This window comes from Oncorhynchus clarkii, chromosome 18, assembly GCF_045791955.1.
Source record: "Oncorhynchus clarkii lewisi isolate Uvic-CL-2024 chromosome 18, UVic_Ocla_1.0, whole genome shotgun sequence".
Classification (NCBI taxonomy): Eukaryota; Metazoa; Chordata; class Actinopteri; order Salmoniformes; family Salmonidae; genus Oncorhynchus; species Oncorhynchus clarkii.
Window position 1 is genome coordinate 13,800,369 of NC_092164.1, and position 19,696 is coordinate 13,820,064.

Sequence of the window (19,696 nt, forward strand, 5' to 3'; positions counted from 1 at the left end):
ATGTACTGTTCAGGATGCCATTGGTTCCCTCTCCGTGTCACCAGTCCCTCAGTGAACTGTTCTGTGTTGGTTTGCTTTCTGCATGCCATATTCCAACTCTTGCATAGCCAAGGCACGTTGTACTGTGTCTCCATTCACCATCCTGGTTGTCCTGTTGTTGTAGTTTGTTGGTTGTTTGGATCTGAGACTATGTATTCTGTATGAATCAGCTCAGATCTTATGTAGGCTAAACACTTACAGTTTGGTTTGGTCTCTCTCTTTCTCTCATTATCTATCTCTTTCTTGCTCTCTCTTTCTTTCTCCCTCTATCACGCTTTCTATCTATCTCTTTCTCGCTCTCGCTCTCTTTCTTTCTCTCTCTCGCTCTGTTTCTCTCGCTCTCTCGCTGTTTCTCTCGCTCTCTCACTCTGTTTCTCTCTCTGTTTCTCTCTCTCTCTAGCCCGTTCTCCTCCAGGCTTGGCCAAAACCCCTCTCTCTGCTTTAGGACTGAAGCCCCACCATCCAGCAAACATTCTCCATGGTGGATCAGGTCAGAACACACACACACACACACACACACACACACACACACACACACACACACACAAACACAAAAACACATAAACACAAACAATCCATAGTGGATCAGGTCAGAACGCAAACACACACGCAACCTTTTCCCATCTAGGTTTTCTTAGTCCCCTAATTGCTTCTACACACCTGCAAACTTTGGTCTCTTGCTTCTCTTTCAACGGTTTCCTCCTCTTTTTCTCACCTCTCCCTCAATCACCGACTGTTTTCTTCTTCTACTTATTCTTTCTGTTCTGTCAGACTGTGAATCTGTAAGCGATGAGGAGCAAGGTAAGGGCGTTTCTATGGCAACACGTGGCATCAATCTCTCATCCCCGTCACACAGAGTACCCATAATCCTTTGTGTTCGGCCATGTTTGAAAACCCCTCGTTTTGACAGGAGGATCTTGTTATGGCGTCTCGGTTTTGCTCTACCTTCTGTTGTTTGCTTCTAGAGGAATAGCACAGTCCCACTATACAGGCTGCAACCGCAAACATTCTGTTTTGATTGGCTATCAGTGGTTAAGTCCTGCCTCTTCTCGAATTTCATTGGCTGCCCAATGCGTCCCAATTATTTTGGCCAGCCCAGAAGTTTCTGAAACGTGAAGAAAAAGTTGAGGTTAAAGTAAGGAATTTGTTAAGGTGTGAGGTAAGGTTACAGTAGGTTAGGTATCAAATCTATATTTGGTTGTTAGCCTGTTGAGTGGGCCTGTTTTATGCCTTCACCTCTCAACTTTGCATCTGTGTTAATCCCACTTTGAGTCTCCCTCAGGGTGTTTATTTTCTTTTTCTACTGTTTTGGGAATGACCTCGCCAGGTTTCTGTCGGTCCCCCTCATAACAGCATCCCTTTCACTCCCTGTTTAGCCTGCCAATAACAGTGTAATAATAATATATGTGTGTGTGTTTTCACTACAGACGGCCGTGGTTATGGTGGACACCCCCTAAATTATCCTATATCTTCCAGTAGTCCCATCCACAGCCCAGACGGGTGAGTACTGTACTGTTCCTGGGGCACAGAGTTTGGATAACCCAGGGGAAACTCTTGAAATAAGAGGAATAAATATAGTCCTAGGTTACAGCTCAGTGTTTCTCTCTCTCTGCAGCATGAGGATGACTTCCTCCATTCGGCTCCAGGCTGACTCCGGCTTCCCCTCCCACCCCTTGGAGAGTGCCCAGCACACCCCCGTTGCGTCCTACGGCCCCCACTCCCCTGAGGGATCCCAGGTCAGCGTCGTGGGCCCCCTCCACACCGTCCCCGGAAGCCCCAACACACTCCACCGCACGGTGGCCACCAACACCCCACCAAGCCCCGCCCTCCAGCGCCGCCTGGCCAACCAGGCCAGCCCGGGTCTGGCTCGTCACCCCACACCGCCCAATGGAAACAGGGTGCAAGTCCCTGGCAGCCCTGTGATCCCCTCAAGAGGCTCCAGAACCGCCGCCGTCCCTTCTAGCCCTATGATGGGGCGCCACCCGATGGCCAGTGGCCACACTACGCCCGATGACAGACAGGGGGCACCACCCACGCCCTCCTTCCCAGTGTCGCCCCAGCCGATGCTTCCAGAGAAGAGGCGGATGCCCAGTGGAGAGAGGTCCAATGTGGGGCTGTCGTATGGGACTCTGGATGGGAAGACCACCATACCCACCTTACCCAGTGGAGGCAGCACGCCCAGTGTGTCCACCTCTCACACCCTACCCGACCTCTCCAAATTCTCCATCTACGGTGAGAGAGGAGGTCCTATCCTAAATAGCATCTAGCCCTAGTCTCTGCCATGTTCTTTATAACTATTCAATCTATTCAGATCTAGCCAAGTGAGCGGTCATACTCAATCATGCACAGCAGAAACTGTACAGTCAATCAGTGCTTATTTTGATGGATGAAAGTCTCAGAATCATCCCTATTTCATTGCTTTGACCATTGTCACTACTTCTACAGACCAGAGTCCAGACATCAGGCTGAACATGAAGTTTGTCCAGGACACGTCTAAGTTCTGGTACAAGCCAGACATCTCCAGAGAGCAGGCCATCAGTCTGCTGAGAGACAGGGAGCCAGGGGCCTTCGTCATCAGGGACAGCCACTCCTTCAGAGGGGCCTACGGCCTGGCCATGAAGGTGGCCTGCCCACCTCCCACCGCCCAGGCCAACAAGAAAGGTACAGTAGATCTTTAATCTTAGTCGTAGGTCTAGGATCAGAGCACCCTAATCCCAACCTTAATCATTAGGAGTGAAAGTGCAAAAGAGACCTTTGATTAAAGGATGTGTTTACTGTTTTGTTTTTTGGCAGTTGGTGACATCACGAGCGAGTTGGTGAGGCACTTCCTGATTGAGACGAGCCCCAAAGGCGTTCGTCTGAAGGGCTGTCCCAACGAACCCTACTTTGGTGAGTTCCAAACATGCATATTCAACAGAGAACTCGTTCATTAGCCCTCCAGCAAGTAAGTACACTTGCTAATCATGTGTGTGTGCAGGATGTCTCTCTGCCCTGGTGTACCAACACTCGATGACTCCTCTGGCCCTGCCCTGCAAGCTGATGATCCCCAGCAAAGATCCCAATGAGGAGGCCCTGGAGCTGGACACTCCCACTGACACAGTGGCCGAGCTGGTGAAACAAGGAGCAGGTGAGGACAAACTGCACCCTGCATTATTCAGCCCATTCTCTTTCAGTTGATCATCAATCCATTCCAAGCCTTCTATTACAACAGTAGATACGTATAACAACATACGAATAATAATCGGCCAAATTCTGTTTTACTTTTACTACTGTAGTACCTATGTAATTACTATGCAATTACACAAATACATAGTTTTCATGTACTACAGTGGTTTTGTTTCTCCTCTCATGCTCGGATACCCTGTTATGTTGCAGTAGCACAGCAACAAGTCCCCGAGGAGGCCCATGGTAAATACTGCACTGTGTTTTTGGGTTATATTTTGGGCATTATTAACCCCCTTGTCCCCACACTCCCCAATCTGATATTTCAGCTCTGCATGGTCACCACAGAAGCTTCCCTCTCACTACCATGCCTGCCTTAGTCACATCTTTGCTTGTCATGGTTGTCACTCAAACGAGTGAAGTGTGTTTCTATAACGCTGTTCTTTAGGTCTTATGCAGGGCAGCTGTTGTGAGGTTTGAAACATTGTCTTCTGGATTGGACGTGTGTTCTGTTCTCTTTGGTAGAGATAGCATGGCACTACCTACCGACAAATGCATGGAGTGAGAGCATTCTGATCGGAGAAGAAAGGAAACATATGGAGCCACTAATATACAGCCAGCTGTTGCTGTTTCTGAGCTGTTTCTCAACACTTATCCACAACATGTTCAAATGATTGCACTAATTGTTGGTAGTTGAACTCCTTCACTGCTTCATTTTGTACAATGACTGATTATGCACCATTTTTTTTGTTGTTCTCTCCCAGCATGCAATGTTCTTTACATCAGCTCTGTGGACATGGAGTCTCTGACCGGACCTCAGGCCGTCGCCAAAGCAATCAGCGAAACGGTGGCCGTCAACCCGTTGCCCGCGGCAACAACCGTCCACTTCAAAGTGTCGTCGCAGGGCATCACCCTCACGGATAGCCAGAGGAAGTGAGTAGTAACCATGGAAACAGGAGCACCCTACACCCACAGTCAGATCCATCTGTCGGTATTCAATCATTGATTCATCACTAGTATGTCAAACTGTTTTACTTGAATTGAGCTAGCTTGGTGACAAACTCTGAGATTTACAACACTAACTCTTGAGTTTTCTCCTGCCCTAGGGTCTTCTTCCGAAGGCACTACCCAATCAACACTGTCACCTACTGTGACATTGACCCCCAGGACAGGAAGTAAGTGTTTGAGACCAGATCTTTCTGCTGTGCTAAAGTAGTGAAAATAGTGCAAATGTAGCCTACATAGGGAAGATTTGTTGATTGTTCCTCCAAAATTAATTTGTCACATCTCGTCTTCACAGGTGGAGCAAGGAAGGAGGTGGAACGGCAAAGTAGGTCTCACAACTCAAATCACTCTATTATACATAGAATAGGTCATTAACTAGATGGGACAAATAAGTCCCATGGTCCACATAGGCCTATAAATAACTACATCAAATCATGAACCATCTCCTACATATTCAAACCAGGCTTTTATTTCTCTTTAAACTTCAGACTGTTTGGTTTCGTGGCACGTAAACAAGGAAGCACAACGGACAACGTCAGCCACCTGTTTGCCGAGTTGGACCCCGACCAGCCTGCTTCAGCCATCGTCAACTTCGTCTCCAAAGTCATGAGGCGATGAAACCAACGAACCCCTGGCAGTCATTTTTTTGTTCTTCCATTTTTTTTCTTAATTTTGGATTGTGTTTCATTATTTTCTTCTGTTATTTTTGTTGAGATATGTTCTCTTTGTTTTATTCTGCAAGATTTTATGTTTGAAGGACTTGGAGGTAATCCAAGATGGCGCCAGAGGAAGTTGTGGCTGGAGTGGTGACAGTGATAATGTGTCTCGAGCTGGTGGAGGAAGAAGGTTTCTTCCACAGGGTAACTGTGGAAGTCCAAGTGGAGAAGCTGTGTGCTAAACTAAGTATCAGTGGGAGAAAAGGACACTGACATTTATCAGGTTTTCGGATTGATTTACCAAAGGTAGCACTCAGAACAAGTATGTCATTATTAGATGGTCAGTTTAAGGCATTGTAGGTTTTCTGTTTTATTTATTTTTTACAATGGAACTGTTGATTGAAATGAAACAGACAAAAACAGAAAGAATGCTTTCTTCTTGAACTTGATTCTGTCTTCAGAAAAATAGTTTGCCTCAGTGGCTTCTTACTAAAGAATATTTAAGAAGACATTTTGCATGTTAGCTCGATCTTTAAGCTTGGTCCACTAAAGTCATTTGTGAACCCTCGAGTGGACATTTCCCAGGCCTGTTGTATGTTGTAAAGGGCTCAACAGCGAGAACTTGTTCTCAACTTCACAGAGCAGATCAACCTTCTCATAAAACAATTGCTTATGTTAGGTCCAGACTTGACCAGTCGATCCTGGAGCGCACTGATTGATTTCAGATGTGGGAGATGGATTACTCTGGCCTGTGGAAAGGTAGCTGGTAAATCTACTGCTGTCACTTCTCCTGTCCACACGCTGGTGCCAATTATCCACGTTTGAACTCAATCCTGCTTGACTCAGACTGATCCTCACCTGTTGGCTGCTCACAGACACTGCTAATCAACACACTGGAAACAAACGCAAGGGACTGGTCCGAGCCCTGGGCCCTAAGCACTGTCCTGCATGTTTTAGTCCAACTGCACCCCCCTCCCTCTAAGCTACGTTCAACATCACCTGAACAGCCATTCTACGCTGTGTTCTATGAAGACTTTAACCCTAAGACAAGAAAACAGAGGTTGTTTGCCTTGTTAGAGACTGCATGATATTATAAACCATTTTTGGACTCTACTAAAGAGTCCTAAAAAGAAAAAAGAACATGTAGACAGCCTTTTGTTGAAGTAGTTACTCGATGGTGAGATGCGATATTTTTTTTATTTTCTTGATCCAACTTGCAGCAGGGTTTCACTGTATCAAGCAAGGTCGTCTTTAATTTTGAATCAAAAGGGAATTTATCTTCTTACCAGATCGCATCTACATACCTTTAGACAAACGTAGAGGTTGTCACACTGTGTGTAAATGCCTGCTTCTCAAACACACACCACTCACCCATCTTCCATAAGCTAAGGAAAAATGATATATCAAATGTATATAGATATACTACTTTGAAAGGTGACATAGCTAAAAAAATATATTTATTTTTGTTGCTTTGTTCCTCCATGATAACTCATATATACATATATTGTACAGTCTACATAAAGAAGATTACCTTAAGGATTGAGAAAAAATACTTATTTTGGCTAATGATTTCAAAGTCGGGAGGTTTTGAAAGGCTTTTGGATATATATGGTGTACATTACTCAGTACATGTATGTTTGTTCTAGCTCGTCATGTTTCTTCTTCTTCGCGTTCTCAGAGATTGAGGTTAGGCATGTATGGGATGAAAGCATATGATTTTTACAGGAAAAATGCATGGACAAAACCATCCGGGTGGTAGACCAACATAATGTTCAAGTTTGTCTTATACGCTGCCATAATACAGCGAATAATATCAGTTACCTGGCAGATGTTGTTGCCAGTTTTAGGGTCAGCTCTTGAATATGGATTTACCATATTATGAAAAGATGAAATGTTCTTAAAAAAAGAATACGTTTTTATAAGGGAAGCATGAGGACATTTAATTTAGAAGTCGACCTTAAATGCAATATGTAAACAACAATGAGCAACCCATCATACCGACATTATGATTTGCCAAAGATTCAAACACATAACTTCTATGGTGTCTACATGTTTGGCTTTTTTCCAAGGAAATTGTGATGCTAAGCCAAATGAATTCATAAATGTTTCCTTCTGTTGCCAGTAAATATGCAGACCCACATACCACTAACACCACCATTATATATGAACTTCTCTATTCTCTCTCTCTCTGGAGAGGACCTCCATTGCAACGGAATGGAGTTGAGACTATTGTTAACCCGTTTAGAAATACCAAGCACTTACCAATGGAATACCACAACCATACAACAGATGCAGAGATGCAAACAATTACTTTATATCATTTCCTGTGAATATCAGTGTTGAAGGCAAAATGTTGTCTACAATTCTTCAAATCTCTTTTATTTGAGCTACTACGTCTAGCTATAGTCACCCCGATGTCCAAACTGTGGCCCTCTGTGGCCCTCCGTGGCCCTCTCACAAGTAACATGATTTATTTATTCTCCTTATTTATTCTTTATTTGCTGGTATGTTTTTATTTTTTATTTGTAACATTTCAAGCTACATGACCCCGCGGCTGTCAGTCAGTGTTAACCAATGGAAATGGAATGTATTTGTGTGTGGAGGTGTATGGAGGAGTTCAGTGTACAGACGGGACTTAATGAGTGTGTGAATGTACTACTAAGGATGTACAGAAGGGTCTTGTGTTTTTTTTTCTTCATTTGCATTATACTGTCATGGCTTACCTGTTCCTGAGGAGAAAAAACAACATTAAAGCAATACAAATCTGTTACAGTAAAACATAAGGTTGTTTGAGCGTTCATTTTCTCACTCATTGTGTGTAGTCATCTTAACTGTGTCTCTATGGTAACACATCGCTTATGACCATAGCGTTATGTTTTGAATTGTATGATCTTTATGGCTATGACTCTCTACGTGTGCGTTCATAAATTCACTCTGGAGTGCCAGAGACGCTCTGAGCGTTCGTAAATACAGAGCGTTGTCAGATTGTCCATTCATAAATTCTGAGTGTTTCGCTCTCGGAGTGTTTAGAGTGCACACTGGACGCTCTGGCCGAGGAGTAGGGTTGATCCGAGAGCGCTCTGACCACACAACGGCAGTCAAGCACTCACTGGAAGTAGCATGCTAGCTACTTCCAGGCATAAATTAGAGAACACCTCACTCTGACCATTTTACTCACCCTAGCAAAGCTGGTTAGGCTGTTCTCAAGTTACCCAGAGCGTTGGTGACTGTAACTGTGCTGCTGGCAACAATTGAATTAAGCTTTTTTGCTGATGTTTACTGACACATATTCAACAGGTGTTGAGCGTTCATAAATTCATTCTGCGCTTTGGCAAATTCAGACAAGAGTGCTCTGAAATTCTGAGTAGATAGCCAGAGTGAATGTACAAACGCGCCCTAGATCAGTGTTTGCCAACTCCAGTACTCCCGATAGTACAGATTGTTGTTGAGGCCCTGAACAAGCACACCTGATTCTACTTGTCAACTAATCATCAAGCCCTTGACAAGTTGAACCAGGTGTTTTTGTCCGGTTCTACAACAACAAAAAATGTGCTGTAGGGGCTACTGGAGGACCGGAGTTGGGAAATACTGATCTAGGCATTCTTATAAACACAGAAACCAATCCTCGCTTGAGATTTGTCCACCACACTATTCTGACTTGCATTAATAATGTCTTGGTGTCAGTGGGAGATTTATCCAAACATTTTACTTACACATTTCAGTTCCAGGTTAGGATTCGGTCTAAAGAACTGATTGGTCAGAACCAGGCTTATTGTGTGAAAAGTTTGCCTGTGGTTCATTATTATAGCCACTCTGTGGCAGTATCTGTCCTTCACAACAGAGTAGGCTACTTTCCTGCATGCATTTATTGAACAGGTTATTAACAGTTTCTGATTGTGTATATAGTTCAAATAGCTAGTACAGCCTATGCAAATCAAATATTTTAGGAGGTATTCCCTAAGTATTTTGGCTTATATTGATTTAGTGTTTTACAATGTGAGCTCTGTAAATCTAACAATTTCTGTTATAAATGAAGATCATTGCGATGGCAAACCACTGAGTCTTTTTCCTAGAAAAAATGTTTTTTCCTCACTGTCAATTATCAACACTCTTGCCAGCTTTAAGCATGTTCTTCACTACATGCTATGTTGAGGTTAAACAACTGCGTTCAACTGACAAACTCAAACACCATCAGAACATGTTGTGGCTGCTCAATAGGTGTTAGGGACATTATGAGACACGTTAAAGCAGCGTTTCCCCAAGAATCCCCACGTTTCCCTCATAGGGGTCAGGAGAACACACTGGGGTCTTCACTAGGGACTGCTACTGATGACTAACTCTGGTTTAGATTATTTTGGAGGTCAAAGGATCGCTTTAGATGGACTACAGCACAACAATCCTCAGGCACCTCTGATTTAAGAGCAGCTTGAATTCAGCCCTTGAAGCCATCCCATTATTCAACGTGGGGGTCAAACCAAGCCTTTAAAGCGGAATGTAGGGACTTGGGAGGTCAACGTTTGGGAATCTGGCATGGCCTTTAAAACAGGAAAGGGATGTTTGGTAGTGGGAATAGGAAGTTGTGGGCAGAATGTCCTTCTGAGTATACCCGGTATGCACACACAGTGAGGATCATGGGATCTTACAGGGGCTTCTGGGCCAGGTGGTGACCATGACGATAGTAAACATTTCACAATCTTGGGTCATGTATAATCTCCAGGAAGTGATGCAATGGTTGCTATATGGTAGTTGGGGCAAACATTTAGACACAAAAATACATAATTTCTGTAGCTGTTGACCTTAGGAGTGGAGAACTCATTTTCCAAAATGGTGCTCCAAATATGGGCATTGCTTTACCCACCACATAGCGTTATAGGCCTACCAACTCCAAAACAGTGGGTTCATATTCCTCACAAACCATGTTTGTCTACTCTATTGTCATCCCTATAGCAACCCTCTGTTGGCGATAGCCCTCATTCTGTGTTCATTAAAAATCCATTTGTTAATCTGACGCTGTAAAAGCTGAGGTGACATCACGGACGTCAGTTGTGGGTTTAATGAAAACATTGTGCTGCCTGGCTCTGAACTAACATGTTACAGCAGTCAGAGAGCATCAGCTAGGGGCTGCAGGCAATGTTTCCAAACGTCAACATGGCACAAGAGAGATTTCGACAGACACGTCATGTGCCAATCTGAATTTGGCTTAAAACTCCCTCTTTTCCTTTCTCACAGACCCACTCTCTCTTTCTCGGTTCGCTGTTTATCTCTCTCACACATGCAAGCTTGTGTGTGCATGCGTGCGTGCGTGCTTCTGTGTGTATGTCTACGTGAGTGCATGTATTTTCTCAGGACAGGCCAGCTGTATCCAGGTTAGGTTAAACTGTGCATGCAGAGCACTAAGCCCAGCTAGCATCATCTTTTTCCTACAGTGAGTGTGTAAATAGCCTTCTACCCACGTCAACGTCCACACACCAGTGGCACCATGTGGGGCTACAGTATTTACATTATGTGATGGAGTGGAGAGTACTGCACATGAAAACACTGCTATGGAACGTTAAGCATCCCCAGCTGGAAACTGGCACAAGTATACTGGCCTACCCCTCACCCATGTATTCTGTAAGGTCAAACAGATAGAAATGTAGCAAATAGAGCTAACACAATACCCTAAACTAACTGACTGACAATCATAGCTGTTCTACCCAATGCATTTCTATCTAAACGTTTGGTTATATTGCACCCTGATGTGTGGTGAGAATTCCTTTGGCACAAAATGGCCACCGTGTTTCTCCCAAATGGCTGCTACTCTTTGGTAGCAGATGACAATGAGTGAAAACATCTATTTTATGTTGTGTGAATGTCTAAAAATCATGAAAAAAAGTTTAATCTCATTGGAAATGTGTTTGGCCATGTGTGTCTGTGCACACAATTGTACAAAGGCAATTTAATTTGATGTCACTCAATTTTACAGCCGACATTTGATACAGTAAAACGGTACATAGACTTTAATGCATGGACCACAACTCTTTCCCTGCCCTTGGCCTTCACATAAGTGTGTATCACAGTAGACATCCTAACAACCAATAAAAGCGATATCATTGACTGGGCCATCACTTTTACACCATAGCAGACAGTGCTCAATACAGAAATATGTACACTAAAGCCATGGATGACGTAGGGCCCTATCCCCTTTAACTAGCTGTGTATTTAGCATTGCTCAGGGCCTCAGGCTGATGCATTTATTGGCTGTTGGGGAAAGACTGGGCTGCGTACGCCAATACATTTGGCCGTGTGCGTCATGAATCCACTGGCTACAGTAGCGAGAGCTTGTCCTCATGTGGTAAATATGCACTGACTGAGATTCATACCATGCAGGCCTATGCATTCCATCTAGAGGAGTTGCACAAGGAGAGTACGACCTGGCTCCATTTCGGGCCGCTTTGGTGTTTACTGATCTGACCTGTACTGGATAGGTGCAAAGCAATATGGCAGACTCTTCATTTGGACCGATAGGTTTTTGTGGAGCTTCTGAAAGGCTGGCTGGACCAGCACGGGAAAGTTGAACAGAGCAGCTGCTGTCAGTCTGTACGTGTTTCCCTCTTTCTCCGAGTTGTAAAAGCAAGCAGAGCAGAAACTGGCTACTCTTTAGTTGACTGATGTAGCTGGCAAGGTAACTCCTGTTTAACTTCAAATAAACTAAACTACTGTTTATTCCCAATGCTGAGCTAGTAGTGTAACTGACATGATACATTAGCTAACGTTTCATCCCCTCTTGACTGAGGTGAATGAATTAGCCAGCTTGCCAGTTCAGCTCAAGCCTGTAGCTATCTGTTAGATAGTAATAATAGCCACCTCATATAACTATCTAACAGCTGTTGTTTGTATGTGTAATGATATGCGCTGAGAGTCGGGAAGCAAGTTCAGGGAGTGAGTGTTTTAATAAATAAACGCAACATAATACAAAACAAGAAACATTAACAACGCACAAACAAGAAACAGAAACAGGAACAATGACGACTGGGGAAGAAACCAAAGGGAGTGACATATAAAGGGCAGGTAATCAAGGAGGTGATGGAGTCCAGGTGAATGTCATTATGCGTGTAACACTGGTGACAGGTGTGCGCCATAATGAGCAGCCTGGTGACCTAGAGGCCGAAGAGGGAGAACATGTGACAGTACCCCCTCCCCGACGCACGGCTCTGGCCGCAGGACTCCGACCAAGATGACGATCCCAGGGATCAGGAGCAGACCGGTCACCTCTGCTAAGGCGCGGGAACCTGTCGAACCTGCATAAGTGACAGTATGTAATTGTTTTCTAGCTTTTTTGTCCCATTTAAACAGAAGTACAGTGCATTCAGAAAATATTCAGATCCCTTGACTTTTTATTCTGAAAATAATTAAATAAAACATCCCTCATCAATCTACACACAATACCCCACAATGACGAAGCGAAAACAGGTTTTTAGACATTTTGCAAATGCATTCAAAATAAAAAAAAACTGAAAAAACATATTTACATAAGTATTCAGACCCTTTCCTATGAGACTCGAAATTGTCATCCTTGAGATGTTTCTACTACTTGGTTGGAGTCCACCTGTGGTAAATTCAATTGATTGGACATGATTTGGAAACGCACATACCTGTCTATATAAGTTCCCACAGTTGACAGTGCATATCAGAGCAAAAACCAAGCCATGATGTCCGAGACAAGATTGTGTTGAAGCACAGATCTGGGGAAGGGTACCAAAATATTTCTGCAGCATTGAAGGTCCCCAAGAAAACAGTGGCTTCCATCATTCTTAAATTGAAGAAGTTTGGTCAGGGAGGTGACCAAGAAGCCGATGGTTACTCTGATAGAGATCCTTAGTTCTTCTGTGGAGATGAGAGGAACTTCCAGAAGGACAACCATCTCTGCAGCACTCCACCAATCAGGCCTTTATGGTAGAGTCGCCAGATGGAAGCCACTCCTCCGTAAAAGGCACATGACAGCCCGCTTGGAGTTTGCCAAGGACTCTCAGGCCATTAGAAACAAGATTATCTGGTCTGATGAAACCAGAATTGAACTCTTTGGACTGAATGCCCTACGGTGAAGCGTGGTGGTGGCAGCATTATGCTGTGGGGATGTTTTACAGAGGCAGGGACTGGGAGACTTGTTAGGCTATTGGTTATTAAAGGTGCAACACAATATTGACTGATCTTGTTCAGTCTTATCAATCACTAAACATATTTAACAATGATCCCTTACTTAGCTTGATGACTGGGGGCATTTTTGCTTACTATTTGTTGTTCTAAATAGAGACGGTTAGAATGGCCATGAGTCATATTGGATTGTGTAGAAATGCCGGAAATTTGCTTTAGATGCTCCCAAAGAATCTTGGGGAGAACCATCCAGACCCCACGTCAGGTTATGTCCCCCACACTTCTAAAACCAAAGTTGTGCACCTGGATCAGGGGTGTATTCATTCCACCAATTCTGTTGAAAAACATTTCTTAAACAGAAGCAAACGGAACAAAATGGGGATAAACACACCTGAATTTGTTCAATATAAACTCTTGTTTGCAACTGTCAGACTAATGATTACACCCTATATCAGCTAGATGCAGACAAGCGGTATTGTGTGTGCAAAGCGGTATTGAATGTGTCACCGTCTGTCACCTCAAATTCTTCTCTCGACCTGTGCACCTACGTTGTAAACTTTTATTCATAGGCTAGGTTGTGGCAACCTCATGATGGGTATAAGGAAAATTTGAGTATCATGTAGTAGCCTAAACCCATCAATGTTACGTTGAACTGGGTGGATGGAATATGAATAACAGTCATCCAATATGCTGTAATAGAAATAAGGCCATGCTCATAAAAAAAAATGTGCGTCTTCCCTCATCTTAAACGGCACAGTTTAAAGTGTGTATTATGTACTAAACAAAAATATAAACGCAACATGTAAAGTGTATGTACATGTAACATGTAAAATTGGCCATATGCACAAAAAGCCTATTTCTCAAAAATGTTGGGCACAAGTTTGTTTGCATCTCTGTTAGTGAGCATTTCTTCTTTGCCAAGATAATCCATCTACCTGACAGATGTGGCATATCGAGAATCTGATTAAACAGCATGATCATTACACAGGTGCACCTTGTGCTGGGGATAATGAAAGGCCACTAAAAAATTAGCACACAACACAATGCCACAGATGTATCAAGTTTTGAGGGAGCGGGCAATTGGCATGCTGACTGTCGGAATGTCCACCAGAGCTTCTGCCAGAGAATTGAACGTTAATTTCTCTACCATAAACCATCTCCATGTAGTTTTAGAGAATTTGCCAGTATGTCCAACCGGCCTCACAACTGCAGACCACGTGTAACCACGCCAGCCCAGGACCTCCTCATCTGTCTTCTTCACCTGGGGATTGTCTGAGACCAGCCACCCGGACAGCTGATGAAACTGAGGAGTATTTCTGTCTGTAATAAAGCCCTTTTGTGGGGAAAAACTCATTCTGATTGGCTGCGCCCCTGCCCAGTCATGTGAAATCCATAGATTAGGGCCTAATGAATTTATTTCAATTTACTGATTTCTTATATGAACTGTAACTCAGTAAAATTATTGAAATTGTTGTATGTTAGGTTTATATTTGTTCAGTATAAATAGCAGTTAGTGGTAAAAAAACAGACACCTCTAGAGTCTGGCTGTGTGGGACGTGGTACCATGACATGGACGTATGGACAGACAGGACTCTCTCTCCCAGTAGTTAACGTGTGCACAGACATGCATATCCTGCCAGAGCAGAGCAGAGTAGACTGCTGCCTAACCCCCGCTGAGGGCAAAGCTGCAGTTACCATAAGCTTAGACCTTTACTTAAGAAAATAATTGAGGGATGCCTTCGACATTCCATGTGGCTTAAGTTGTCAAACAAATATATTTTATATGAGTATCGTGTGTGTGTGTGTGTGTGTGTGTGTGCATTCCATTGAAGTGCATCAGTTTTATATGTATGACCTAGCAGCTGTGGACAGTCATGGTGAATCTAAACACAGTCAGCTCCATGTGCCTGAAACAAAGTTTGACAGAATACTCCTGAGGGTGGTAAACTGAAGAATGTGATGGACGTCCATGGGGACAGGTTTAAAGAGGCTAGCACTCCCAGTATGTGTGTCAGGGCTTGAGAGAGTACAACCAGCCATACTCTGGACTCATGTTGGTGAGTGGAGAGACACCTGTCACATCAACATGTTTTCAAAGGCTGTTACGATGAAACACGTCCCTATTAAAATGTCACAGGAGTGACAATTGCAGGTTTTATACCTTCTCTTCAGGACAGGTCCGGGTAATGATGATTAAGGATTTGATTAAACGCTCAGCCACCCATACAATGCTGGAGAATGTCAAGACGCCATTTTTCTTCAACTGCTTTGGCGTGGGGTTCTAGGATTCCACACAGCGTACAAAGGTGAGATGCTAACACACCTCCTGAACTTTAACCCAACGTTATCTCCAGACCTTTACACACCCTGAGGATCTGTCTGTCTGCTGGACGTGGTTTATGGATCTGGGCCATGGAGGAGATGCCAACCTTTGACCTGCGTCAGCTGAAGAAGCCTGATGTTTAGCACATGTTGAAGGGTTGGTCCTCAACCCTGGTTGTAGGTGCCTCATGTCCAAATAAACACACGGTGTGTAGGCTACTGTAAGTCTCTCTCTCTCTCTCTTATAAATCACTCTAAGTTCAGTTATAATTCACCACAGACGATTCCCTCTCTTACAACAATAATGTGAGTTTCATAGTCCCATTTCAACCACTAAGAATATGCATCATTTTTAACTCTCCCCACTCAACAATACATTAAATCTTAGTGCTCAGTGATTAACAGAAATGTAGGTTATTTTCGGGTATTTTTAAAATTTGTTTAGTATTTTTAGCCCTTTTCTCCCCAAATGGTAGTTACAGTCCTGTCCCATCGCTGCAACTCCCGTACGGACTCGGGAGAGAAGAAGGTCAAGAGCAATGCGTCCTCCGAAACAACCCTGCCAAGCCGCACTGCTTCTCGACACACTGCTCGCTTAACCCGGATGCCAGCAGCACCAATGCCTTGGAGGAAAAACCTTTACCACTTGCGACCATGGTCAGCGTGCAGGCGCCCGGCCCGCCACAAGGAGTCCCTAGAGCTCGATGGGACAAGGACATCCCAGCTGGCCAAACCCTCCCATAAACCTGACAATTGTACACTGTACTGTCTTGCATTCTACTTGTCCAGTCTGTGTGGAGCAGACATGGAGAAGGAGAGAAGAGAGAACAGGTGATTAAGAGGGATAGAAAGTATTATTACTTGAAAATACATGATCTAGTTGATTGGTATTCAGCAGTCATAAAAGTATGCCTTATTTACTTTGAAGAAGTACTAAAATTGTGATTTGGTCAGACAGCATAGGCAACAGCTCTACAGAGATGAGATGACTTGAAATGAAATAATAAAACAAATGTAATACACAACAAGTGAGATATTTGACTAAAAGTAAAGTAATGTGAATGCATGGTTAAGTGATGAGCAGTCCTGGGCAGTAATACCATCGTTGGACTTTTGATCATCGTTTTATTCTGTGTTGTTACAACATTCAACACACATCATGCACTATGCATTTCATTTCTACAGAAATAATAGAAACACTAATGCACTAGTCAATCGGAGCCTATCGACTGGTATGCTATTCAAGACATACAATACCAATGTCTCTCCTTTTAAACTCATTAAACCAGCAAGGGAGGTAGACATTTACAAATGGGAAACACACAAATTCCCAAATTCCGCAGAAACAATGTCTGTATTCTGTGAGGGATCTGACCCAAGAGTAACCTTCTCAGTCACATAGTCAGGTTTTGGAAAGATGTGACCCTGGGTGCATGGATGCTATTGGAGTGTAAATACCTTAACAAGCGAAACACACACACTTATCAAATGGAAACATCAGCCTGTTTGTTTTGGTTCTGCTTGTCCTGTACCCATTCCTCAGGTTTCCTCTCCCTCCCTCCCCAGCTCCCTCAGTTCAATTTCAATTCAATTTAAGGGCTTTATTGGCATGGGAAACATATGTTTACATTGCCAAAGCAAGTGAAGTAGATAATAAACAAAAGTGAAATGAACAAAAATTAACAGTAAACATTACTCACAAAAGTTCCAAAAGAATGAAGACATTTCAAATGTCATATTATGTGCAAATAGTTCAAGTACAAAAGGGGAAATAAATAAATAAATATGGGTTGTATTTACAATGTTATTCACTGGTTGCCCTTTTCTTGTGGCAACAGGTCACACATATTGCTGCTGTGATGGCACACTTGCTGCTGTGGTATTTCACCCAATGAGTTTATCAAAATTGGGTTTGTTTTAAAATTATTTGTGGATCATTTTGTGGGCAGTGTGCACATAGCCTGTCTTCTCGAGAGCCAGGTCTGCCTTTGGCATCCTTTCACAATAGCAAAGCTATGCTCAGTGACTCTGTACATAGTCAAAGCTTTGCTTAATTTTGGGTCAGTCACAGGGGTCAGGTATTCTGCCACTGTGTACTCTCTGTTTATGGACTCTCTCTCTCTCTCTCTCTCTCTCTCTCTCTGAATAAGGCAAAGCGTTTGCAGAGATTTAGGACGATAGTCTTTATCTTGATTTATTAGGGCGTACAAACAGAGTACAAAAAGGTGCTAACTACAGGAGAGTCATCCAGATTGGAGTGTTGACGTATGCATCTTTCACACAGTTCCACTATATCAGATACAGACTGAAAGCTGAAAGGTTGATCAAATGGAATTCTACATGCGTGCTTGAACAACTAGTGGGTGAAAATAAATGTAATGATTTTTTGAGCACTTTGTGATTTCCAGCTATATCAATCCACAGGGAAAACTGCACACAAATCATTGCTTTGTCCGAGTTAATGGACGATCGATGATGTTGCCCTTTGGGACTTCACATCGTTACCCAGTTGGAGTGACATTGACATCTGTCCAACCCCCTCCTTCAGGAATAGCCTAAGGCCTAGTGCCTGATTGAGACCACTAGAGACAGACAGACCACTCTCACTCCCCAACCCCTGGTCATAAGCCAATCCTCTTTTTCACCAGTTCACAGTTCCTGGGGGCTTGGTTAAGATAACAACCATTAGTTCAGCCCAATTAGACATGGAAACAGTCTCTCTATACAGTGTGCTGGGCCTCTGTCCAGTCTCTACAAACACATGCTGATTGAGTCTTGTTCAACTCAGCATTAGGCCAGATGTTTCTCTGCATGGTGCTATGTCTGTTTGTCTCTCCATTGAGTTGATCCACTGGCCCCTCACATCCTTTCCCAGACCTGCCCTCAGCCCCTGGCCCCATCCCTCCTAACACCTTGTCCACTGCCTCCTGACCCATTGCACACTGATCTGCTGCTGGAAGGGTTTTCATTGACTGAGCTGTAGGTCTACTTACTTCCAGCTCCCTGGTTTGAAGTGCAGCCTCAGAAGGAGTTGTGTGGGAACTCCCCAGCTAGCGCATAACGTTCTGAGAACCATTTGTTTCTTAGGTGGGAATTTCAGTACTTCAACATTGCATTTTCTCATAGTTTTCTTTAAAGTCATGTTCTCAGAATGTTAAGAAATAACGACCGTCTAGATCAAGAAAACTCTGAGATTTCCGGTATGGTGTCCGTGAGGTAGATCTGTTTGGCAATTTTCCTTTCTTTACTAAAAATATGCCTCTTAAATAGGATAGAACTCGACTATGAAGTCAAGAAATAACTGTAACGTTAATTTGCAAACTGCATGTATTTGGCAAATACTATCTCTATTTGTCAAACAAACAGCGAAACAAAGCACCATGGACCAAGTAGCTGATGATTCGACTACAGTGAGTTTAGAGACACTACTAACAGAAATTTGCACTAGCAATGAGAAATTGGCCAAGCAGAGGAAGAAAATATCTGATGATGTTAAAAAAAAAACTAAACTGATATGACTGAACTGGGAAAACCCGTGAAGGAGGCCAAAAGCAGCTCAACCCTGGAGAACATCACACGAGGAAAGTTCCAGAAAACCGTGGATGAACAAAAACATCATTATGGGCTTAATGTAATATTAAATGGGATGGAGGACTTCAGTCACCGTTCAAATATTTGTTTTCGTACATTTCCTTGAAAGCTGTGAAACAACCGGAACGGAGGAATTTACTGGAAAAGGTAATACACACAACTACTGGGCCAGGAGAACTATTGTTTGTACAGGTGAACGTGGTACCTTCAGGCGTTTGGAAATTGCTCCCAAGGATGAACCAGACTTGTGGAGGTCTACAATTTTATTCTGAGGTCTTGGCTGATTTCTTTTGAATTTCCCATGATGTCAAGCAAAGAGGCACTGAGTTTGAATGTAGGCCTTGAAATACATCTACAGGTACACCTCCAATTGACTTAGATGATGTCAATTAGCCTATCAGAAGCTTCTAAAGCCATGACTTCATTTTATGGAATTTTCCAAGCTGTTTAAAGACACAGTCAACTTAGTGTATGTAAACGTCTGACCCACTGGAATTGTGATACAGTCAATTATAAGTGAAATAATCTGTCTGTAAACAATTGTTGGAAAAATTACTTGTGTCATGCACAAAGTAGATATCCTAACCGACTTGCTAAAACTATGGTTTGTTAACAAGAAATTTGTGGAGTGGTTGAAAAATGAGTTGTTTTTTTTTGACTCCAACCTAAGAGTATGTAAACTTCTGACTTGACTGTTTATATATATTATTAAAACAATTATATATATTTTTTCTTCATAATGAACCTTACTTAAAATAGGATAATTGTGGTTGACTAGAACACGTTTA

The 19,696-nt window shown here is 43.1% G+C and overlaps 1 protein-coding gene across 10 annotated transcripts in view; it reads left to right on the top strand.

Moving 5' to 3' along the window:
• The window catches only part of LOC139373016 (tensin-1-like), a 164,039-nt gene extending 156,399 nt beyond the window's left edge, over positions 1-7,640 (top strand). For 5 of the 10 annotated variants that reach the window (XM_071112980.1, XM_071112979.1, XM_071112986.1 and 2 more), the window contains 12 exons: positions 440-529; positions 811-840; positions 1,467-1,539; positions 1,655-2,271; positions 2,485-2,700; positions 2,833-2,928; positions 3,017-3,166; positions 3,415-3,447; positions 3,966-4,134; positions 4,308-4,376; positions 4,502-4,531; positions 4,695-7,640. In XM_071112980.1, coding sequence (XP_070969081.1) covers positions 440-529; positions 811-840; positions 1,467-1,539; positions 1,655-2,271; positions 2,485-2,700; positions 2,833-2,928; positions 3,017-3,166; positions 3,415-3,447; positions 3,966-4,134; positions 4,308-4,376; positions 4,502-4,531; positions 4,695-4,824 — 1,703 coding nt within the window. In that variant the 3' untranslated portion in view covers positions 4,825-7,640. The remainder of the gene's footprint in view (positions 1-439; positions 530-810; positions 841-1,466; positions 1,540-1,654; positions 2,272-2,484; positions 2,701-2,832; positions 2,929-3,016; positions 3,167-3,414; positions 3,448-3,965; positions 4,135-4,307; positions 4,377-4,501; positions 4,532-4,694) is intronic. The other 5 variants (XM_071112988.1, XM_071112981.1, XM_071112982.1 and 2 more) reach the window with 5 other exon arrangements.
• The last annotated feature ends 12,056 nt before the right edge of the window (positions 7,641-19,696 follow it).